Here is a 26,450-nt window from a genome sequence, read left to right on the forward strand (position 1 = left end):
TTAGATCCTATTTTTAAACTTCCCATGACAGGTGGGCTTGATTCAAGCGGAAAAAAGAGCACATAATCCTCTGTCAATCTTCAGGCTATATCTTCCCTACATAAAGTGAAGGCTTTTTCAAATGGGCAGCTGAGAGCATTATAAAAAGTTTGCTTTCATGACAATAAAGAGAATGACAGATGAATGGTTCAGCAGTCCAGGTATACGTAGAAAAATTAATAAGTTCCAATATGGACAGAGGTAATCCAGTAAGCATTAAGGGCAGACTGCGATGGAGCAAAGCGAACTCTAGAAGAAACAAAATAACATAGCACCTTTAAGTGTAAACTGTGTGACAATATTTAAAAGAAGGTAAGTTTAACAACTCACATCTTGCATAGTAAAAACAGGCTCATAGGGAAATGGTGTAAGACATCTGTTGCCAAATATAAATGGCTGAACCAGAGAGGAGTGAACCCTGATTGGCCAGCAGAAGGTGCTGCATCAAGTAAGGCATAGATGGTGAATGCTGGCTGGGTCTCCAATATGTCCGGAGATAATCACGTTGGGTGTCTGACGTCATTGGGATGCAACACGTTTCTGAGCATGCACAGGACCAGCATTGGCCGGGAGAGCTCTTTCATCAGGCAAGGAAGAGCGAGGGAGTAGGAGAGCCTTATGTAGAGCGATGGAGATTGATGGGCAGGTCCGGAGGCAGGGAAACAAGTGGAAGATTACTGACTGAACAGCGAAACTCTGTCGGTTTGAGGGGGATAATGAATCCAACAATGGAAAATTGCAATAAATGTATACATACAAATAACATATTAAGGGACATGAAACTAAAAAAATTGGATAAACACAGTGCATAGAAAAATAAACGTTGGTAAAAAAAAGCACTAATAAATATTAAAAATAATATATAAAAACAGGGGATTAGAAGAAATGGGGGAGGAGGGGACATTAATGCATATACATAGGTGCATGCATACATGCACATGTATAAATAAGTCCCTTGTAGAGAGACAAAAAGGAGTATACATACAGTTGTGTTCAAAATAATATCAGTCAGACATCACTAACCTGATCAGTCACTGTTTTTGGTAGAAATGATATTTCTACATGGCAAATAATGTACTAGCAGGCGAAGTAGAGTAATAGAAATCCAACAGACCCAACAGTCATGACAGGCATGCTGCTGATTCTGTGTAATTGAATCACTAATTGAAAGGGGAATGTTCAAAATAATAGCAGTGTGGAGTTCTATTAGTGAGGTCATTCATTCTTTGAAAAACTGGTGGTAATTATTGCCCTTATTTAAGGAAGGAAGGCAGCAAATGTTGTACATGCTGGTTACAGTGCATTTCTCTCTGAAATTCTGAGGAAAATGGGTCGTTCCAGACATTGTTCAGAAGAACAGCGTACATTGATTAAAAAGTTGGAGAGAGGAAAACATATAAAGAAGTGCAGAAAATGATAGGCTGCTCAGCTAAAATGATCGCAAGCGCTTTAAAATGACAACCAAAACCTGAAGACGTGGAAGAAAGCGAAAAACACTATTCGAATGGATAGAATAGCCAAAATGGCAAGGACTCAGCCAACAATCAGCTCCAGGAAGATCAAAGACGGTCTAAAGTTACCTGTGAGTACTGTTACAATTAGAAGACGCCTATGTGAAGCCAAGCTATCTGCAAGAAGCCCCCGCAAAGTCCCACTGTTGAAAAAAAGACGTGCTGAAGAGGTTACAATCATCCAAAGAGCATATTGACTGGCCGAAAGAGAAATGGCGCAACATTTTGTGGACTGATGAAAGTAAGATTGTGGCCAGAGACAGTTTGTCAGACGACCCCCAAACACTGAAATAAAGCCACAGTACACTGTGAAGACAGTGAAGCATGGTTGCGCAAGCATCATGATATGGGTATGTTTCTCATACTACGCTGTTGGGCCTATTTATCGCATACCAGGGATCATGGATCAGTTTGAATACATCAGAATACTTGAAGAGGTCATGCTGCCTTATGCTGAAGAGGAAATGCCCTTGAAATGGGTGTTCCAACAAGACAACAACCTCAAACACACCAGTAAATGTGCAACATCTTGGTTCCAGACCAACAAGATTGACGTTATGGAGTGGCCAGCCCAATCCCCGGATCTTAATCCAATAGAAAACTTGTGGGGTGACATCAAAAATGCAGTTTGAGGCAAAACCAAGAAAGAAAGAAGAACTGTGGAATGCAGTCCAATCATCCTGGGCTGGAATACCTGTTCACAGGTGCCAGAAGTTGGTTGACTCCATGCAACACAGATGTACAGCAGTTCTCAGAAACAGTGCTTATACAACTAAATATTAATTAAGTGATTCAAAGGAAAGCAAAATCTTCAAACATTTTTCAGTTTATATAGTGAATGTTTGAGTTTGTAAAGAAGAATACAAACACTGCTATTTTTTTTGAACAGTCTAATATTCACTTTTCTTCAATTTGTTTAGAGGAACAACACAAATTTGATATATTTTTCTTCATGTTTTGATTTGGAATAGAATGTGTAGTGTTCCCAATGCATTTTTGTGTATGTAAATAAAAGCTATTAGAAGGATTTTGAGCTTTATTCACTTTTTTCAACACACTACTATTATTTTGAACACAACTGTAAGTATAAAGGAAACAATGAAAGGATTTTTTTTTTAAAAGCATATTCATTTAAAAGTATATGTATTTGGTATATGATGTGTTTGGGTGATAGGCCTGCATTCTTATAACAATATAAGAGGGCCAAAAATGAATAATAAATTGCATCATGAATTGGAGCCATGAAAGCGCAATCAATATGCGGTGGTTGTTGGCAAGTATGGAGATATGATGATACCTAAATAGTTATGCAAACATTATTAGCAATAAGGTAATTTGGTATACAGTGTACATATATGGAAATACAGATGTGTGTATGTATATTGATAGGTCCAAAGGACTAATGATATCAGTCTATGTAGGGTTATGTGAAAATCAGCATGGTCAAAACCAACGCAAAAAAATGTGTACCTGACACAGGAGCCCGACCACCATGGAGTGTAGGGGTGTGGAGTATTCCAAAAAATTGCTAATATTCCAGGGTGTTATTATATAATGGTGGCGATCTCCAGCTCCTCATTGAGGCCAGTAGGGGACAGTGTGTTGAGGGCATGTATCCAGCAAGTCTCCCTGTGGCAGAGCTTATGGAAGTGTTCTGCCTCCGGGTGATCATGGGGCATGATCTCGATTACCAAAACCAGGAGTCCTACAGTGGATTTATTGTGGGTGTCCAGAAAGTGTCGAGGGACACTGCTCATCCTTGCCCCCTTCAATTAGGCAATGATGTTCACCTGAGCCAGTAAACAACAAAGGTGGATGAGAAGTTGTAAAAATCTGTGAATTTGAGATATTTCTCTTTCTGTTGGAAACCCTTTTGGCCATGTTACATTCTTAAAACATTCTTAAAAAGAAGGAATGCCCGGAAGACCACGGAAAACAACTGTGGTGGATGACCGAAGAATTCTTTCCTTGGGGAAGAAAACACACTTCACAACAGTTGGCCAGATCAAGAACACTCTCCAGGAGGTATGTGTATGTGTGTCAAAGTCAACAATCAAGAGAAGACTTCACCAGAGTGAATACAGAGGGTTCACCACAAGATGGAAACCATTGGTGAGCCTCAAAAACAGGAAGGCCAGATTAGAGTTTGCCAAACAACATCTAAAAAAGCCTTCACAGTTCTGGAACAACATCCTATGGACAGATGAGACCAAGATCAACTTGTACCAGAGTGATAGGAAGAGAAGAGTGTGGAGAAGGAAAGGAACTGCTCATGATCCTAAGCATACCACCACATCAGTGAAGCATGGTGGTGGTAGTGTCATGGCGTGGGCATGTATGGCTGCCAATGGAACTGGTTCTCTTCTATTTATTTATGATGTGACTGCTGACAAAAGCAGCAGGATGAATTCTGAAGTGTTTCCGGCAATATTATCTGCTCATATTCAGCCAAATGCTTCAGAACTCATTGGACGCCGCTTCACAGTGCAGATGGACAATGACCCAAAGCATACTGCAAAAGCAACCAAAGAGTTTTTTAAGGGAAAAAAGTGGAATGTTATGCAATGGCCAAGTCAATCACCTGACCTGCATCCGATTGAGCATGCATTTCACTTCCTGAAGACAAAACTGAAGGGAAAATGCCCCAAGAACAAGCAGGAACTGAAGACAGTTGTAGTAGAGGCCTGGCAGAGCATCACCAGGGATGAAACCCAGCATCTGGTAATGTCTATGCATTCCAGACTTCAGGCTGTAATTGACTGCAAAGGATTTGCAACCAAGTATTAAAAAGTGAAAGTTTGATTTATGATTATTATTCTGCCCCATTACTTTTGGTCCCTTAAGTGGGAGGCACATATGCAAACTGTTGTAATTCCTACACCGTTCACCTGATTTGGATGTAAATACCCTCAAATTAAAGCTGACAGTCTGCAGTTAAAGCACATCTTGTTCGTTTCATTTCAAATCCACTGTGGTGGTGTATAGAGGCAAAAATGTTAGAATTGTGTAGATGTCCCAATATTTATGGACCTGACTGTAGGGTGTGAGTGGTTGTATGAGGTGGGTTCCATCTCTGATGTAAGACTGCAGACCCTGGGCTAACGGTTGTAAGAAAAAAATCCACGTATGGAGAGAAACCGCTAGTGATTCTGTCAATGGAGGCTACTATTGGTCTGCTTGGTGGGTTGGTGAGGCTTTTGTGTACTTTTGGGAGCTGGTAGAAATAGGGGGTCTTATGAAAAGTTTTATGTAAAAAGGAGGCTTTTAATTTGGTGATAACACCTTGGGAAAGTCAACCAGGGATTTCACTAGTGGTTGGAACTCAGGTAAGGGGTCTGTTTTGAGTTTGCTGTAGGTGGCGGGATCGGAAAGTAGTTGGGTGGCTTCAGTTATGTATTCAGTTCTATCTTGAATAACTATACCTCCGCACTTATCTGCAGGCTTGATGATAAGGTTGGTATTTTCCATAAGATTGTTAAGGGCTGTTTTTTCTGAGGGTTTGAGATTTTGTTAGATAGTGTAAGTAGATCAGAATACACAACTTTGTAGAAGGTCTCCAAAAAGGGACCCTTTAAGTGGGAGGGAAAAAAATTATTTTGGTCTCAAATTGGTGTGTTTGATGGGTGGGGAAGTTGCTAGATGTTGGTTAAGTAAGTCTAATTAAAAAATTTGATTGACATCATGAAGTTTTTGGAGTATAAGAAGGATATCTTGATCTAGATCAATGTCAGGTGGTAAGGCAGAAGATAATGGGACAGGGACATCGGTATCAGGCAAAACGGAATATGTCTTGTGGGACTGAATATGGCAATACCTTTTTATAGTGAGTTTCCTAATAAATTTATAGAGATCTTTGAATAATGTGAACAAATTGGGACTAATGGTGGGGGAAAAATTAAGACCAGGTTTCAGAAGGGAGGATTCATCTGGTAAGAGGTTATGGGACGAAAGATTTTTCTAGTCTGCGGATTTTCTGCAGACTTCTTGGTTTGTTTTTGTCCCCCTCTGCATCCTCTTTTACAAATTTTCTTTTTAGATTTTTGTTTAGACAGGGACTTAGAGACAAAAAAAAGACAGAGGCATGGGGGTGAGGTTAGTCTCAATTCTAGATAATGGGTAGGTGGCATTGGAAGCAGTAATCTCATTGTCCTGAGTAAGTGACCAATGGGTGAAGATGGATTGGTTGTGTGGAGAGTGGCCAGTTTTATGAGAATCAGGGGTATGGAAGGAGTTGATGTTATCATTGGAGGAGGAAGAGTGGCAGTGGGTTATGAGGTGGTGGACTGGATTAGGCATGAATGTAGTAGCAGCTATAGGGGGAGAATGGGTGTTGAGATTGGACTTATCATTGTTATCATGTGGGGAGAGTGGAGATTTGGTGGGGGTGTCAGAAGATAATGGAGTCTTGGCGGGTTTATCCGGTGCATGGGAGGTCAAGGGGAAAGGGTTGTGGGTACAAGTATGGCGTGGGTGGTGGATTAGATGTACAATAGATGGATCTAAGGTGAAAAGGGAGGGAATGTTATGATGACGTTTATTCCAAATGAAAACTGTATTGGAGTTGTAGTTATCCAGGTCTTGATGGAATTTATTGAGTTTGTTTTGATTAGGTGATCCTCTTTTTTTCTTGGTGTTCTTTTTAAGAGTGCTTAGCCAGGAGGTAGGAATAGAAGTGTTGAATTCTGTAATATCTGTGGCTAAAATTTGTATAAGGTGGGTCAGTTGTTCAAACATGGAATGTCTGTGGGTAGTGAGTATGTCTATTTATTTTGATGTGCAGAGTTCAGAGACAGCAGTCCACTCTTTGTGGGTGCCAGGGGTCAAAAAAAGACAGATTTTTAAGATTCTAAGACCTCTAGGGGTTATTTTGGACAGTCTGTAATTGCGTAAGAAAAATTCATCCAACCACTGTGTGTTGGTGGAATGAATGATTCTCTCCAATTTCTTGAACTTTCCACATAGGGAGAATCTAGTTTTTCCTTTGAGTGTGCAGAGAGATGAAAACATGGTAAAGGGTAGGACGGAGTAAAGGTCCTCTAAAGTACCATATTTGTATTTTTCTATATCAGAATGAAGATACGTTTAAAAAAAAAAGATAAATAAGTGTAACAACAAACCGGTGACTATATGGATGGACGATGAATATGAAGTAATAAGTATCAATAAGTAATTAATACAACAATAGTTAGAAATAGTAAAGAGGACACGGAGAGCGTAATAACATTGCTGCACTGAATGGTTTCAAAAAAGTCCGTACAAAGAGAATGACAGGTGCATGGTTCATGTATACATTGTAATGGATTGTGATAGACAATCCGTATTTTGTCAGATAATCAGTAAAATGACAATTTTATAGTTTTCCTTCTCTCTGCCTCTTGCTCTTTAAATTCCTTACTCTTTTAAGTAAACAGATATTAGTTAACAGAACAATGATAATTAAGATGGCGTCCTCATCCGGAGTCTCGCCCGAGGTGACTCATTAGAAGAAAAAGCACCTTTCAACGTAAACAACCCCCATAAAAAGGTATAAGTCTCATTTGTGATAATGATTGGAAGATATCAACACGGATGAAAGAACACACAGGAAACTTAGGGGACTTTTCACCCAATCATCGCATATGATTCGCTTACGTCATAAGACCTATAAATGCTATGTTTAGTTCCTCAATAAAGTAGGAAATTGGGAAGTTGACAAACTGCAAACGGTGTCAGTGTCTTACTTCTGCGTGCACGTATTTCTGAATTAATTAGGCTCACTGGTAGATCACGGTAGGTGATCTGTAAGTGACCACGTCCAAAACAACATAGATAAATGAATAAGTTCCAATATGGACAGAAGTAATCCAGTAAGCACTAAGGGCAGGCTGAGATGGAGCGAAGCAAACTGCAGTAGAAGAAATAAAAGGACACACAGCCTATAAGTGTAAACTGTGTGACAATATTTAAAAAGAAGGTGAGTTTACCAACTCACAACTTGGATAGTAAAAACAGGCTCATAGGAAAGTGGTGTAAAACGTCTGTCGCTAGATGTAAATGGATGTATTTTGTATATGATGTGTTTGGGTGATAGCCCTGCGGTTCACCATATATGCCTTACTGCACGTCCTGCTGGCTGACCAGGGTTCACTCCTCTCCGGATCAGCCATTTACATCTGGTGACAGACGTTTTACACCACTTCCCTATGAGCCTGCTTTTACTATTTTTTGTTTTTACTACTACAGTTTACACTTAGAGGCACTGTGTCCTTTTGTTGCTTTTATGACAATGACTGCAAGAAGACGTATGACGGTAATGCTATTATATGCTGAAATTTGTTTAATTACACTTTAAAGTCTGGCTCTCTTACCCTGGTGCTAAGCCACTCACCTTCACAATCATGTCCCTTTTTGTCAGTATCAGCCGAAAGCACCTTACGGTCAGAATGTGAGGCAAGAAATATACTGTGAAATAGTATTTGCCCCCTTCCTGATTTTTTTTATTTTTTTTTTTAATTCTTTTACGAATTTGTCCCACTTACGCAATTTAGGTAAAATTTTATTACACAAAGATAACTCGAGGAAATACAACATGTGTAGCAATCGTACACACAGAGATGGACGCGGTCATCCATTTTGCTCCAACCGTCCATCTTGTATAATTATCTCTCTCTCCCTATTTCCTCATCCCCCTCCCTCTCTGTTGAGTGACATGTGGTCGGTGTGTGTTTGCAGAGATCACAGGCAACAAACTCAGTGGGAGGGCATCCTGGCTATAAAACCTCACTAGCTCGTGCCCCTCTGTCTAAGAAACTCTTGCTTGGAAAAGGATCATAAAAGCGTAAACCAAGTCCTTCACTGAGTTCAAAGACATTCCAGATAAGTCATAAACTAGACACCACATTCAACATCCATTTTCCCCCTATGATTACATATCTTGGATTATGGAAGACTTATATAAACATGGAGCACATATTCGGACAGCTGACGTTAATACAAATTCCCTGGTATATTACACCCCCTATCTGACACATACCGGAGAGCAGAAAATTATATCTCCTGAACCATTCACGCAAATATTTCATATTTCATATCCAACCATTACGCAGATGCGTCTGCATATTAATCTACTACTGGCACGGCTGCTAAATGCCTCGAGAATAAGTTATAAATCATAATAGAAGCTATGAGAGTTTTGGTCATAGCTTGAGTCTCCACCTACAAACTCCCTCCCCAAATGAGGCGATTGGTTTACTGCTCCAAAGAGACACCCTGTGGGGTGACTAGAAAAGCTAAGCTAAGCTGCGTGTGTGAGAGTTGAAGAATCTCTTGTTTTAAAATTGAAACTGACAGTAGGAGACAAGAAATACTTTTGGGCTCATGAAACTTGAAGCTGCTTAAACCAAGGCTGACTGGCAAGTACTTTAACCCTCTAACTTCTTTCTGTTATCTCTTTGCTGTGCTATTGTTCTTTATATATATATATATATATATATATATATATATATATATATATATATATATATATAGGCTACATCTTTTTCTGTAAATATTTTTATTGCACCCTTTTGACCTTTTAATAATAAATCTTACTTTCTGAAAATGTTGAACTGTTTCTAACGCTCTTTAATGCAAGCTACGAATTCCTGCTGCTGAAAAGCGCTACTGTGTGGGTTTAACCTTCTGAATAACCTGTCTGTGGTGACAGTGGTATACAGACGATTATCTAATCATCATAGTGTATTGCAAATATTGCCGAGTTTCCTCTTTCTCTGTACCAAAAGGAGGTGGTGGCAGTGTGAAGGGTTAATTGCATAATTAACCTGACCCTGTAACAATCGCTCCCAGGCTGCCGGTACATCGACTGTGGTCCAGTGAGCTGTAAAATCTTTGTGCAGGGTACAGCTGGGCGTGGCATTGTTACGCACGAGACATCGCGGTTTTAGATTGGCTAGTCCTTCGGTCACGAGTGAGAAGGGCTGGGGTCTGACACCGCGATCGTCACAACAAGCAGTTTTTAAATTATTTAAATTATTAAGAGGAAAAAAGTTGAACATGTCTGGCTTTATGTGAAGAAGTAATAGCTCCCAAAACCTAATATCTGGTTGTGCCACCCTTGGTGGCAACAACTGCAATCAGACATTTGCGATAACTAGCAATGAGTTTCACTGTGGAGGAATTTTAACCCACTCTTCTTTGCAGAATTTTAATTCAGCCACACTGGAGGGTTTTCAAGCATGAACTACCTGTTTAAGGTCAGCCACAACATTTCAATCGGATTTATGGCCGAACTTTGACTAGGCCACTCCAAAACCTTAATTGGGGGGGGGGGGGTGAGCCATTCAGAGGCAGACTTGCTGGTGTGTACAGAATCCATGGTTCCATCAATTATGAGAAGTTGTACAGGTCCTGAAACTGTGTTTGACTGTTGGTATGATGTGTTAGTTTTACGCTGGATGTAATGGGATGCACACCTTCCAAAAATTTAACTTTAGTCTCATCAATCCAGAGAAAATTTCTCCAAAAGTCTTGGAGATAATCAAGATGTTTATTGGCAAATGTGTTCTTTTTGGTCAGCAATGCCTTTCGCCTTGGAACTCTCCCATGGATGCCATTTTTACCTAGTCTCTTTCTTGAATCATGAACACTTACCTTAACTGAGGCAAGCGAGGCTTGCAGTTCTTTAGCTGTTGATCTGGGTTCTTTTATGCCCTCCTGGATAACTTGTCGTTGTGCTCTTGGAGTAATTATGGTAGGCTGGCCACTCCTGGGAAGGTTCACCACTGTTCCATTTGTGAAAATGGCTCTCACAGTGGTTTGCTGTAGACCTAAAGTGCTAGAAATATCTTTGTAACCCTTTCCAGACTGATAGATGCCAATTACATCTTTTTGTGTGTTTTACCTTGTCAGACTGCTTCTATTTTCACAGCAGTGTATATCTTTCAGCCACTGGCTTCAAGAACCAAAAAGCCCCTGATAAAATCCAATGGAAAAAAAAGCTAGAAAGCGAGAAAGGAAGGTGCTGTGGAATACAGTAGTCATCTTATAAGATGTTAGAAATTAGGGTTAGGGTTACATAATTGTACTTTTCATTAGTGTTTAAGGTTTCACTGGCCTGAACAATAGGTTTACTTTAAGCATGAAATCTATAGAGAAAATAGAACAAAATAAGAGTACATGCCAAAACTAGGAATATGCTAGCCTTTGTAGTAGTGTTCCTTAGCCTTTCACTGTGACGACTGTGACATTCTATGACATTACCGCAGAATCCTTTACAAAGCTAGTGATATTTTAAGGTTTATTGCATTAGAAGCTGTTGTAACACTGTGACCACAAGAAAATTTCAAAGGCTGAAATATTACCTTACTCGAGTGATTCTTTTAATTCTAAGGAATAAAATTATAACATAAGTATAGGAACATGGGTCAATATTACAAATACTAGTTTAACAGCTCTACAAGATTAATGGTGCACCAGTTAAGTACAGGAAAAAATTCCATTATAAATTTCAAACAAACGCTTTGATGCAAGACACAGAGTGAAGAACGACTAACAAGGCCAATTAAAAGGCCCTAATAAGAATTTAGAAGTCTTTTAGAACTGCATAAGGAAACAGGTCACACATAATTTATAATGATTCCCAAACAAAGAATAAATATCAACGTATGTGTGTTTTTTTCATATGTGTATTGTAAATTTGGACTTCAACCCCTTTCAAATGGGCACTGTCAGGCAGCCCCATACGCATTACTGCAGCCACAAGCTGTGCCTTGCAGCAATATGAACAAAAAAATATGTATGTAATGTTCCACAGGCAATATCGCCTACCACCTCTATGGAGGTGAACAGGGCCATGCCGCAACTGTGTACAATGCATGCTGGACTTCAGTATGAAATTCACTTCAAACTGGCTTACGGTAAGTGGTACAGTATTTCGCCTCCTGATTGACTGTTCACTACGGTCCAGCTGCTGCTGACAACACAATCCACCAGCTAGGCCCATATGAAAGGGGCCCTAGCACTATTCAGATCTGGTCACAATCTTAATTTTTACATTATCTGTTTTTATTACATGCAATTGTTTTTATTAAGAGAAATAAACCATACATGAAATGAAGATAAAAAGTATAGCGATCTTAGATCAAAAACTGCCATTTCCAAATCAGGGATCATTACATACAATATAAAAAGAACATGTATAGAGATGGTGCAGTCAGAAGGATGTGCTATTGGGTTCATTTTAAACTATAGGTACAGAAGCATTCCATCTCACAGCGCAAACAGATCCCATAAGGTTCTTGGTCTCAGATTGAGATCACAGCAGGACATGGGAAAAAGAAGAAGAAAAATGAGGAAGGATAAGGAAGCACAAGGTGCAGGGTCAAGCATAGAGATATTCTGTATAAAATTAGGCCAATTAGAATGTGTCATCCAGGCAACCCTTCATATACATGGCCCAGGGAGTTAATGTTTTGGTAAACTCTTCTACCCTGTCAAGTATCTTACTGGAAAGTTTTTCATAGGTCATAATCCCAGAGATTTTATGCTTGCTATGAACCATGAAGGCAGACCATTTTTTCCCAGCTATAGTGCATTTAACTCCAAGAAATATGAATGATACCAATGTTTGCTTACTATGGTAGAGTGCAAGGATTGGTTCATTCAACAGAGCATACTAAGTGGGATATCTATAACTAAAACTCTTTGCATTAAGTGAAAGACTCTATTCCAATATCTCTTATGTTTAGAGCATGTCCATCAGATATAAGGCATAGAACCCTTAAGGGTACATCCACGAAAAAATTATGGAGACGTGCCATGATACATTTTAGGTTGGGACAAGATACCACCTGGTGAGTACTTTTAAATTTGCTACAATCAAGAAGATGTAGCCAAGTACAGGCTATATCACTATATACACGTACAAATGGGATTATGATTAAGCCTTTTTCCCATAGTGCCTAGTACTGGTACAGCTACATCACTTCCTGTTAGCAGAGTAGAGACAATTCTCCTGACAGCACAGGAGCTAGGGACCTGTAATCCTACAGCCAGTGCATACTGTACTGTATTCTTGAGTGCTGACTGAATTTACACATATCAGAAAGCTGGCGAACCAGGAGGATTCTGGGAGAGCAGATATATTCTACTGCAAGGAGAGGGCTCGCTCTCTTAGTGCGAAATTTAGAGCAGGACACAAGGAGGCTGCTGTTCACCCTCAGAGAACAACTATGGGCCTACAGTAACAGGGCTTTGGGTAGCAGATCTGCATTGCTGTGACGCCGATTGCCACACCGGGATCACATTGTTTTCCCTCTTTGCGCCGGGACAGCCACTGTCCAGCCGCACACAGACATCACTATTTGGAGTGCTGACAGGTTGTCAGGTAGACACTGAAATGTCTGCAGTGATGTGTAAAGAGCCTGATCAAGAACTCTTTGTTCCTAAAAGGCTGTGCTATCAAACAGGATTGGTGAGTGGGGGGATGCCCAACCTCTTTCTGTCATCACTCTAGAGACACTGCAAGCAGACATCTTTACACCTCAGTCACCAGGAGACCTTTGCTTTGAGCAGTACCACAGCCTGTTTAATGTCTCTGAATTACCAGTATCCAATAATGTTTATGAGCCCCACCATTGCTAGCAGAAGAGAGTAGATACCATCATATTGGAAATGTTTAGCATCACAGGACATCAAGGGTACCTACATATACTTATGTAAGAGTATAAACTTATATATGATTCTCTGCATACCCCTTGTAACATTGGCGGCCCAGAGGGAGCTGATAAGCCAGCAAGCCTTCTCTTCCCCCTCCTACTGCCGGTGTTGCATTTAAATGGTTGAAGTTTACTTCACATAACGGTTTAATCCATTAAACATTGCTAATTGACTGTTCCTATTGTACTAGTGTTTCTGCTTTCATGCTTTAACGGGAGTTGCACATCCCATTATTCCTTGGTCTACTCTTTTGAGCAAACACGATATAGAGGTTTTACTAAAGAATTGTGTTTCTTTCATTATTATTCTCTACTACTGAAATGTGTCTGAAACCAAAGTGTCAGAGGTGTTGGGAGGCTTGTAAGGTCAGGACAACCACTGTGGACAAGCATCATCAAGCGGCCCCTACATGAATAGCACTACAAAGATATTTAAGATCCCTCAGTATGAGTACATCACGTTGGGTAATTAAATAGGGGACTGAAGGATCGACCCATATATCAAAGAAATACCTTCTCTCTGACCTTTATCACTGAAGCACCATTGTTCAGAGAGGGAAGGGGATACTGATCCTAGACACTAGGATTGATGGTTTGATGGTTCCTCAATTTATCCCATAGTGCTATAGAAAGTCTATAATCAAGAGAAGACTTCACGAGAACAAATACAGAGGGTTCACCACAAGGTGCAAACCATTCATAAGCCTGAAGAATAGAAAAGCCAGATTAGACTTTGCCAAAAAGCATCTAAAAAGCCAGACCAGTTCTGGAAAAGCATTCTTTGGACGGATAAAACTAAAATTGATCTGTACCAGAATGGTACAGATGGACAATGATCCAAAACACACGGCAAAAGCAACCCAAGAGCTTTTGAAGGAAAAGAAGTAGAATATTCTGCAATGGCTGAGTCAATCACCTGATCTTAACCCAATTAAGATTAATCTGTACCAGAATGATGAGAAGAAAAAAGTGTGGAGAAGGCTTGGATAAGCTCATGATCCAAAGCACACAACATCATCTGTAAAACATGGTGGAGGCAGTGTGATGGCATAGGCATGCATGGCTTCCAGTGGCACTGGGTCCTTGGTGTTCATTGATGATGTGACAGAAAATAGAAGCAGCCAGATAAATTCTGCAGTGTTTAGAGATACACTGTCAGCCCAGATTCAGCCAAATTCAGCAAAGTTGATTGGACAGCACTTCACAGTACAGATGGACAATGATCCACAACACACTGCAAAAGCAACCCAGGAGATTTTGAAGGAAAATAAGTGGAATATTCTGCAATGGCCAAGTCAATCACCTGATCTCAACCCAATTGAGCATGCATTTCACTTGCTGAAGGCAAAACTAAAAGACAGAAAGACCTACAAAGAACAAATGAAGACATCTGCAGTCAGAGCCTGGCAGAAAGGAGGAAACCCAGTCTTTGGTAATGTCCATGGGTTCCAGACTTCAGGCAGTCATTGAAGAAAATAAATATTTTATTTATGATTATATTCATTTGTCCAATTACACTTGAGCCCCTGAAAATGGAGGGACTGTGTATAAAAATAGATGCAATTCCTAAAATTTGTACTTGATATTTATGTTCAACCCCTTAAATTAAAGCTGAAAGTCTGCACTTCAAACTCATTTGGATTGTTTAGTTTTAATTTATTCTGGTGGCATACAGAGCCAAAAGTATGAAAATTGTGCCTGTGCCAAATATATATGGACCTAACTGTACATGTTGATATACCAGCTTACTTTGGCCCTTCTGGGTCTTCTGACAGCTGCCCACTTGTACAGCTTCAACTGCATCTAAATTTTGAATAACCTACCCTATCAAGTCAAGTTGACACCTAACCTTCAACGTATTGGAGGTGACCTGAATACATATTTCTTCAGAAATGCTTAGCCTAAATATTCAACTATACTGCACCTTTAACTTAACCTGCTAACATTAATATGAACTAAATCTGTCAATCACTACATAATTACTGTTCTGCAAGACGTTAACAATACACTACGGTGGCCCCGTCATATCATCCACGGATATATGTCTCTCAACGCAACATATATTTTTGCATGCCCAGAAGATTTCATGTGAATATCTGAATGTGACTTAAACTGGTAAAATAATTCAAATGCTGATCAGAGAGAAAAATAGCATAATATAAAAACATCTGCAAAAGAGAAAACAAAATTGCAACAAGAGATTTTTAAAACACATGGCACAGATGTATAGCATAGTTAGTGATGACCTATTTATATATAAGCCTCTTGCTATAGTTAATGAAACCATACTCATAATAGTACTGAAAATGTTCATGGTACAAACAAGTGTGGTCCCAGGAAGCTGGAAGCCTACCTAAGCTACTGTAACTGCTGATAAGCCAGCTGTCAATTAACAATGATGCTGTCAGGATTACATGAAATTTGCCACTAAAGGCTGTATTTACAATCTTATTTTTTACATGTAGCCTGGGAAAAGTGCCTTTTTTCAAGAAATATGTATCTGTAAGGCCCCTTTTTATGCCCCTAAGGCATATCTGTGTTTGCTCAGTTTATGCAGAGTGTGCACAGACAGACCCCCACTGTGCTCTATGGGCAACGGGTGTAAACGGATTCTGCTACCTCTGATTCGGTCTATCAAAAAGGAAAAGGGCAAAGTCCTCTTCTGCTTTTTTCAGCATACTTGGTCAGATCTGGAGGAAGACGGGTGTAAACTTACACCTTGTCCATTTACACCCACCTCTCCATAGGACTGCATGTCAGACCTGATTGGAGCGGCCATGTGGAAGGGGCCTAAAGGTTTTAAGTCTGACACTTAACTCTGTCTCCTAGATTGTAAGCTCCAAGGAGCTGGGCCCTCCTATCCCTCTTGTATTGAACTATATTGTTGCTGTATTGTCTCCCGTTATATTGTAAAGCGCTGAACAAACTGTTGGCGCTATATAAATCCTGTATAATAATAATAAGAAGAATAGTCAACAAATCTCCTATTCTTAGCCTGACATAGTCCCTTTAAATGAAGACGACATTAAGATTCTCCCTAATGTTCATTCTTGACTGATTTTCTTCAAAGTGTGAGACCCTATACACATTACTTACAAGGAGTGCATGAAATGTTAACTTTCATCTCCAGAGACAGTATAAACTGGAATTTTCTGAAAGCAGCTCAGTTGCCACACACCACCATTGTTTGGGGTGCTGTCAGCAAACATGTCAACATGTCAGCACTAGTAGTGTAAGTGAACCTTACTAAAGCTTCTCAAAGATGTTATAGATGTCCCCAAAAAATGTGAGGTCTGTTTTAAAGGTTATAGGTCTCTGGCAGAACAGACTCAAGTGATCACTAAGGCACTGTGGTTTATAAAACCTGCAGGACCTTTTTTTTGGTTTTTGCAAAAGAGTTTACAAACACTATGGCCCCGTGTGATAGCAGATGGCCAATTTCAATTTGTAAAGCAACATATTATTAACAAAGTGCTCAAAACAGGCAGTATGGGCAGGAGAGGAGAGTGGAGGGTATGACATTGGGCAGTATGTATAGGAGAAAAATACACAGTATGTCAGCAGACACTATGTGCAGTAGAGGAGAGTAGATGGGAAGGGGGGGGGGGGGGGTGTGACAGTGGCTAATGAGTGCAGGAGAGGAGTGTGGAGGGTATGACAGTGGGCAGTATGTATAGGAGAAAAGTACACAGTATTTCAGCAGACACTATGTGCATTAGAGAAGAGTAGAGGGGGGGGGGTATGACAGTGGCTAATGAGTGCAGGAGAGGAGTGTGGAGGCTAGAACAGTGAGTAGTATGTGTAAAGTGAAGTCAGTAGGTAATGGAGACACCTCATTGTTCCTTACCTGTGGCTCACTAATGTAAAGGGAAGCCTCCTCTAAGATCTGGTCAAGGAGCCATATAAGGACATGTATGGTTTTACCGTATCTGCTTGAAGAATGCAGGATGACTGAGCCCATTATCCCCTTAAAAGGTGATATCACTGTCCAAACAACTTTCATTGGTCCTTTACTCACATACTAGGCTGTATCTACCACAGCCCAAACTGAAATAAGCTAGTCCTCTAAAAGAACGTCGAGAAGCATGTGTCTGCCCTGATTGTCTGCCAAACTGTTGGAAAATGGGTGGGGGCCTTTGGAAGAGCATCTATATTCTACCTGCAGCTAAGTCTTTTTATATGTTCTTTTGAGACAATTGCACTTGTACTTCTTTCACTAGTTCTATCATTACACAGTTAAATGTTATAGTATTTGTGTAATCTCTTTTTGCACATATCAAATACGACCTCAAACACGTAAACTATCACTTATGAGTAATACAAACAAATACCAGAAGTGGGGTGTTCGATCTGTGTAAACTAGAGATACGAATGATTACATTTATAGCGGCAGGATTGTGCTAGGTTGCTTGTGTTGGGTTTAAAATTGTGGTTTTGTAATATAAGCCTTAGCACATTCAGGAAGCTTAGAAAATGTATCAGTTATTTAGTTGGGGTAAGAAAAAGGTGACAGGTTATCGAAATGCAAGCCCACTCCCAAGTTGGATGCCCATGTCTGGGCAATGTTATTCTCTTGCTCGCAAATTGAACAAATATGTAGCACCAACCCGACTGGCGGATCCCTGCCAGTAGGTGACGGAACTGGACTTGTCTTGCTTCAATAAGGAGGAGGAGAAGGCAGCACAAGTGGGATGGTTATGTTACCAAGCTCTTTTGGCTGAGATAGAAAAAAAGTGTCATTGGAATCTGAACTGCAGGCAGTTTCAGAACAATTAGCACTTTTAAGAATATGTCTGTGTGACACAGACAAGCAGAGCGAGGAGGTGGTAGCACAATTTTCAACATATGTCATTAATGCTGTGCAACGAAAACAGTGTTGTAAAAAACAGTTTCCTAAAAGGCAGGGGCTACGGCTCATATTAGAACACTTATTTCACAAGGTAACTGGGAGGAGGTTGCAAATTGGCCAGGCTCTGATTCAGATGAGGAAATTGAAGTTGAGGAAACACAAGAATCAGTGAGACCACTTTTCACTACTAGGCAAAGACGTGAAGTAAGGGACAGAATTGATGGGATGACAGGTTTGAATGGTGACACAGACTTGAGACCAGCACAGGGAGCATTTGCAGAACAGAATTTGATAGAGAAGACAGGGTCATATTGTTCTGACATGTCCTCTTGGCATATATTGAGTGAGGGGATACAGAGAGTAAGAGAGGTTGGGTGTATTACTGGCTTGGTAAAGGATCACCTTCTCGTTGATGGACATTATAGTGTATCAGCTACATAGGTGGGTCCAGACATGTCCCAATTTTCTTCTTTTATGAGACAGAAATTACCCAAGACAGCCCCACAACATTTATGCCCTGCATTATTCACAGTATTAAGTGCTTTAGATGGGAGGCAGGGGAATGTGCATGAGGGAGCTACATTGATGGGCAGTTAGAAGAAATGGACAGGGAACTAGGTCATAAGGAAATATCAATACAGAAGCCAGAAAAGGGAGAAAGAACAAGGAGGTTTAAAATGAAAAGGAAACAGTTGTTTTTTAATCTGATTAACAGTGGTGTTTCCAAAGTATTAATGGGATCCCCGCTGCTGATCTGCTAAAACTCTGGAAGGAAATGAAGCAGCAAGGGAAGTCACTGCCAGTAAGACCCAAGAGGCTGACAACTAGTGATGTAGAGGAAACAACCACGCCCTTGCCCCCTCCTGAGCAAAAAGACAGCCCATATGGGGAGGCACAAGCAGCTTCAGATGAACATGTCAGAATGCAGACACCCTCTATTAAAGAGAAGGGGTAGGGGGTGTCACAGCCTATTTATGACTGACTTGTGGGTGGATCCCCTGTACCACTGATGAGAATTTGTGTAATGAATCCAGGGGATCAATGCCTATATGCATCAGTGTTTTTTTACTGGCAGCGACAGTCACATTCACAAAGAGTAACAGCCCTTTTAGACACAGGAGCAGAGGTTTCTCTGTTTCATGACAACCGTAAACTAAAGAACACAGACGCTACATGGGTGGCTGTGGAAGGTTTGGGAGGGTAGACTACATGGGCTGTTAAGGTTCACTGCAGATTACAGATAGGCAAAGGCCCCATTTTTAATGCCAGCATTGTCGTATCTGAACTACCTGACAACGTACTAGGAATGGATATCTTACGGGGCCAGACTATCCATACCATGACTGGGACATATGTGTTTGGTACTTCAGGCCTTTCTTTCATCCTCGGTCCCGTAAGTTCTCCTACAATTTATCTTTTGATCTATACGAATTCCTAAACCATCTACAAGAATTGTCATGTACCTGGATATGTCACCTGTTTTTTAGACATTACCACTCATGGCTTTGGAATTTCTAAACTCATTAGGTTTTGTTCCATACAAAATGTAATATTTGGATTCTCCAATATGCTCTATTTGCATGATTGCATTTTTGTCATTCCAGTTTGTTACTACATCACTTAGCACTGCTGTATTTCTGACTTTGTCTTGAACCCAACAAAAATTAGCTGAGAACTGAGCTAATTAAAACATAGAAGCATCATTCACATACTAGCTCAACTGTGTTTTCATTTCATGTTCAATGCCCTTGTTTCTGAAAAGGAGAATTATGAGATTATCCCAGGAACAACCTATAGGGTGGCTATGTTGCCTTGCAGGTGTCCCTGGAGCTACCCTTATGTGCACACTCCCAGGACAGCTTCCTCTGTAAAATTGCAGCACTGGTTTGCCCACCAGCTCTTAAACTAGCAGCTGATATCCCTGTGTTTAGCTCTTACATGTGTGATGTGCACAGCGCATGTTCCCTAACCAGAAGTTCGGGGAAGCAACATAGAGAGTGAAACAGCAGCAGTTATCTTTAAAAGCCGGAGATTTTGTGTACTGGACGAAGGGAACAGGGGAGAGACCAATGTGCAGGGAAGAATCTCACTGGGCAAAGACCAATATGTATGCTGAAGGTTAGATATCACTGGTAGAGCATTCTCCGTTCAACTACATTCAAGAGCAGAGGCAGAATTCCCCAGTGACCAGGAGAAATTACATCTTATACATTAAATAGGACACGGCAGGATACAATAATTATGAAGTTCTTACCTGGCAAAAATCTCACAAAACGCGGCATGAAATGAAATTGTGGACACACAGCAATATTATCTTCAGCAGTTGGACCTAAATAAGCACAAAATAATATATGTAATTATATTAAAAATAAAACAGCACAGAAACATGTACTGTTATATCACAAAGATTGCAGATAATTTCATGAAACACATTTGGACACACTCAGGCTTCGTTCACATGATATGTGCATAAACTCATGAAAAACAAAATGCACAAATAGATAGAGTATGACCTGCTCAGAATATTTCAGGCTTGCTCACACTAGGTACAGAGACCTACATTTCCCAAAGTAGGTCTCTGCAAGGACAAAAAGAACACTTTTTTTTTTATATGCCCTGTTCACACCACAATGTTTGTATAATTTTTTTCTGTACATAAAAAGCATACCAATGGCTGTATATTTTGTTGTACATTGCATATATATATATATATATATATATACAGTCATGGCCGAAATTGTTGGCACCCTTGATATTTTTCCTGAAAATCAAGTATTTCACACAAAAAAGGTATTGCATTAACACATGTTTTGCTATACACATGTTTATTCCCTTTGTATGTATTGGAACAAATATAAAACAGAGGCAGAAAAGCAAATATGACATAATGTCACACAAAACCCCAAAAATGGGCTGGACAAAAGTATTGGCACCCTTAACTTAATATTTGGTTGCACACCCTTTGGAAAACATAACTGAAATCAGTCGCTTCCTATAACCATCAATAAGCTTCTGACACCTCTCACCCGGAATTTTGGACCACTCTTCCTTTGCAAACAGCTCCAGGTCTCTCTTATTGGAAGGACACCTTTTCCCAACAGCAATTTTAAGATCTCTCCACAGGTGTTCAATGGGATTTAGATCTGGGCTCATTGCTGGCCACTTCAGAACTCTCCAGCGCTTCTTTGCCATCCATTTCTGAGTGCTTTTTGACGTATGTTTGGGGTCATTGTCCTGCTGGAAGACCCAGGATCTTGGACGCAAACCCAGCTTTCTGACACTGGGCCCTACAGTGCGACCCAAAATCCTTTGGTAATCCTCAGATTTCATGATGCCTTGCACACAGTCAAGGCACCCAGTGCCAGAGGCAGCAAAACAACCCCAAAACATCATTGAACCTCCACCATATTTTACCGTAGGTACTGTGTTTTGTTCTTTGTAGGCCTCATTCCGTTTTCGGTAAACAGTAGAATGATGTGCTTTACCGAAAAGCTCTATCTTGGTCTCATCTGTCCACAAGACGTTTTCCCAGAAGGCTTTTGGCTTACTCAAGTACATTTTGGCAAACTGTAGTCTTGCTTTTTTATGTCTCTGTGTCAGCAGTGGGGTCCTCCTGGGTCTCCTGCCATAGCGTTTCATTTCATTTAAATGTCGACGGATAGTTCGCGCTGACACTGATGCTCCCTGAGCCTGCAGGACAGCTTGAATGTCTTTGGAACATGTTTGGGGCTGCTTATCCACCATCCGGACTATTCTGCGTTGCAATCTTTCATCAATTTTCCTCATCCGTCCACGACCAGGGAGATTAGCTACAGTGCCATGGGTTGCAAACTTCTTGATAATGTTGCGCACTGTGGACAAAGGCAAATCTAGTTCTCTGGAGATGGACTTGTAACCTTGAGATTGTTGATATTTTGCCACAATTTTGGTTCTCAGGTCCTCAGACAGTTCTCGTCTCCTCTTTCTGTTGTCCATGCTTAGTGTGGCACAGACAGACACACAATGCAAAGGTTAAGTGAACGTCTCTCCTTTTTATCTGCTTTCAGGTGTGATTTCTATATTGCCCACACCTGTTACTTGCCCCAGGTGAGTTTACAGGAGCATCACATGCTTGTAACATTCTTATTTATCCGCAGTTGTGAAAGGGTGCCAATACTTTTGTCCAGCCCATTTTTGGAGGTTTGTGTGACATTATGTCGAATTTGCTTTCTTTCCTCCCTTTTTTTGTTTTGTCCCAATACACACAAAGGGAATAAACATGTGTATAGCAAAACATGTGTTAATGCAATACGTTTCGTGAGAAATACATGATTTCCTGGAGAAATATCAAGGGTGCCAACAATTTCGGCCATGACTGTATATATATATATATATATATATATAGTACATTTTCGCACAGAAAAAAAATCCCTACATGACACCACTGTTGTGTCATAAAAGGACACAATTAAGAGAAAACTATTTTTTTACTAAACAAAAAAACTATATAATTGCTGCATATGTTAATTTTATTTATTGTTACCTACAACTATCTACACTGTACATTTAAATCTGTATCCGCAATGATTGTCGAAAATTGTACAAAAAAAAAAATCAAATGTCATTTCTTTGAAACATGGCAACCTAAGGGCTTTTTGTACTTTCTATGTATACTTTTCTATGTGAACCCCATCTGACCCCCTGCTTCTGTGAATGTCTAACTGCCTTACTAAGAAACCGGCATTGAGATAAAATTCAAAGCACAGGCATCCCCTGCAATAAGAGTTTCTTATGTGGTGACATACTTTCTAAGTTTCAGCCTTGCCTAAAGAGATGCAGACAGTGCATCTTTTCTCATTTTAACACTGAGGTTGGTGATTATAATGAACTCTTTTAATAAGAAATCAGTTCAAGAAAGGACATAGTAAGGCACATTGCAATTTATTCAGAACAGAGAAAGGTGAGAATCAGTCAAAAAAGCTTGCTAAATTATAGTAACGTACAGTATATGGGTCAGCAACATGGGATTTTTTTTCCTTAACAAAAGCACAGCTTCACTGTAAATATATCTTGCACCTTATTATACCGTGCAGAGAACACAATTTCAGCTGGCAAACACTCCATTTTCAAAACATTCCTTTTCCAGATGCCAAGGATGCAGATCTGCTGTTGCTTTCAGAACATAACTTCATTCTGCATTAATTGACCAGATACACAGTAGGAATTAGCCCCCTTTTTATTACTATATGATGTCATATCTGTGGTCAACCTTTTTTTTTTTGTGATGCTTATTTCTTAAAATACAGAACACACATATGGTTGTAAGATAGATAGATTCAAAATTTAGTAATAGTGTATAGCTGATAGTTCAAAACTTTTAAAACATTTTTTAGTAACTAGTTATTTTGTAATTTTTTTAGTGACTATTAACCACTGTGTTTAAAACTCACAGTTGTAATTACTCAGGTTACTTATATATTAGGCTGTTCATTGACACTAGAAAGCAGTTGCTGTCCTTGACGCTTGTCTGTTTTTTGCGATTGGTCCCAAATTTATTTTTTAGCAGTGCAATGATCCCAAACATACAGCCAATGTTATTAAGAACTATCTTCAGTGTAAAGAAGAACAAGGAGTCCTGGAAGATATGGTTTATTCCCCACAGAGCTCTGATCTCAACATCATAGAGTCTGTCTGAGATTACAAGAAAAGACAGAAGGATTAGAGGCAACCTACATCCTCAGAAAGTCTGGGGTTAGTTCTCCAAGATGTTTGGAACAACCTACCTGCCGAGTTCCCTCAAAAACTGTTTTAACGTGTACCTAGAAGAATTGATGCTGTTTTGAAGGCAATGGGTGGTCACACCAAATATTGATTTAATTTAATAATTTTGTTAAATAAAAAATTAAAAATAAATAAAAATTCATAAATTATTAATACTTCTGTTTCTTAATTTACATCATTTTATCTCACTTGTCTAAAAATGTTTGCACAGATAGATGGATATATATACATATATATACACACACACACACACATATATATATATATATATATACATAATACACATTTTATATTTATATATATATTATATATATACACATATACTGTATATATACATATAAACACAGTACTATTATTGTATTTGTGGCTGGAATGGTTCGGCCGCAGGCTGGATAATCTGGATGTAGTGGGTGGGCTGAAGTCTGTATCAAAAGCAGGGGTGAAGCCAGCAATTCCTGCTCCTAAGGACGTCGCACATAGATGACGAAATGTGAAGGGTGTAGCCTCTGATGAAGTCACTTCTGCTTCATTGCAACACAAACTGGAGGGCACAGCAGTGGTTTCAGTTTCTGTTTTGAAATCTTGACTTTTAAAAACATATGCAAGTGCATTACTACTTTAAGAGTGGGTTTTTAATAAATATACTACACCATGAGAGGCTCTTCTCCTTTGTTTTTATGGTTCTACCTTATGCCGCTGCCAGAGAAACTTAAAATGCACAGTGGAGAATTGATGTTACTAGTGGGGGACCTGGTGCATGGTACATTGGTTATAAGAGCACAGTTTATACAAGAGTTAAACATTATCAGGTGCTGCGTGTGGATTTAGGGTATGGCAAAGTGGAACACACATTTTGTCTACAGCACGTGATTTGGATTCACATCAACACAGAACATGTATATCATGTTGTGGGGGTTAGCTCAGAAGGGGATCACCTTCCCTGGGAAAAAAGGCAGTCCAGGTGGTCTTTCTTAAAAGACGGACTTGTATCCAGTTTTGTTTAAAAGGTTGCATGGAAAATAAACCAAACAAAACAGAAAATAAATCCTTGCCATCCAGGCTCTAACTAAAGAACAGAGATTCCTATATCGCAGATGAAGGGCTTCTCCCAGTCACCAACAAAACGTTGTGCAAACCTTTTCCTCTCTTGAAAATAGCAAACTTTCACATCCACAGCTCCACAGTTCTCTCAGGCATGGCTTCCTGAGTCCCAGGCCAAGAGCAACCTCTTGCTTCAGCCCTGCTTTATTTATACCACCTGCTGGTGGTCATTATTGGAATGCAAAATCTGGTCCTGAACCAAACTTTCCAAAGAGATCTGGTGATCCCTCTGACGAAGTCACGTGGGCATGATGTAATGCGTAAGGGCGTGGCCGCGGGCAGACGTGAACTGTGTCTAACACTACCTAGAAGTGCAGCTTATCTGGCTAAGTTTCTTACCTAATTCATGGCGCTTTTACTTATATGTACATGTGAGTGCAATACTTTTTAACATAATAAAGATACCCTTGTTAGTACATACTGCTCCATTGGAGTGTCCTTTTGTCCCCTCCATTAAGGGTGATTCTCAGACCTCCAACAACCCTCCCCCCCCTAAAAGGGACCAGATCCCATATCTGTCTTGATGCTGTCTTAAAGTACAAAGACGTTTGACCATTTCTACAAGACTAATGATAGGGAGAGTGAAGGAATCCTTACTGATGTGGCATTATTAAGCGCAATTTGCATGGTTATAGCACTTATCTAATGGTGTGGGTTTCAAGCACATGAAGAAGCAAATGAGCTGTGAAGAGTTGGATTGTTCACAATATCACTGATTATTTCACATAATATGGACTTGGTTTCTGGACATTCATTTAATATTTAGCATATACTACACTCTATACACCTTTATATATGTTTTTTGTTTCATTTATTTATGTTTATCTTATCATACACTGCAGTGTTTATAAAAAAAAAAACAAAACTATTCTGTTCTCTTTGTATTGCTTCCCTTGTGTCACATACAGTGGGGATCGAAAGTTTGGGCACCCCAGCTAAAAATTTGTATTAATGTGCATAAAGAAGCCAAGGAAAGATGGAAAAATCTCCAAAAGGCATCAAATTACAGATTAGACATCCTTATAATATGTCAACAAAAGTTAGATTTTATTTCCATCATTTACACTTTCAAAATAACAGAAAACACAAAAAAATGGCATCTGCAAAAGTTTGGGCACCCTGCAGAATTTATAGCATGCACTGCCCCCTTTGCAAAGCTGAGACCTGCCAGTGTCATGGATTGTTCTCAATCATCGTCTGGGAAGACCAGGTGATGTCAATCTCAAAGGTTTTAAATGCCCAGACTCATCTGACCTTGCCCCAACAATCAGCACCATGGGTTCTTCTAAGCAGTTGTCTAGAAAACTGAAACTGAAAATAGTTGACGCTCACAAAGCTGGAGAAGGCTATAAGAAGATAGCAAAGCGTTTTCAGATGTCAATATCCTCTGTTCGGAATGTAATTAAGAAATGGCAGTCATCAGGAAAAGTGGAAGTTAAAGCAAGATCTGGAAGACCAAGAAAAATATCAGACAGAACAGCTCGCAGGATTGTGAGA

General features: G+C 39.8%; 1 protein-coding gene across 1 annotated transcript in view; it reads right to left on the minus strand.

Annotated features, from left to right (window-relative positions):
* The window catches only part of DROSHA (drosha ribonuclease III), a 392,901-nt gene that overhangs the window by 232,371 nt on the left and 134,080 nt on the right, over nt 1-26,450 (minus strand). Inside the window, exon 12 of the mRNA XM_089674845.1 lies at nt 20,347-20,421. Coding sequence (XP_089530971.1) covers nt 20,347-20,421 — 75 coding nt within the window. The remainder of the gene's footprint in view (nt 1-20,346; nt 20,422-26,450) is intronic.

This window comes from Staurois parvus, unplaced genomic scaffold, assembly GCF_062004578.1.
Source record: "Staurois parvus isolate SC_StPar_1 unplaced genomic scaffold, SC_StPar_1.0 ptg000153l, whole genome shotgun sequence".
In the NCBI taxonomy this organism is placed as follows: Eukaryota; Metazoa; Chordata; class Amphibia; order Anura; family Ranidae; genus Staurois; species Staurois parvus.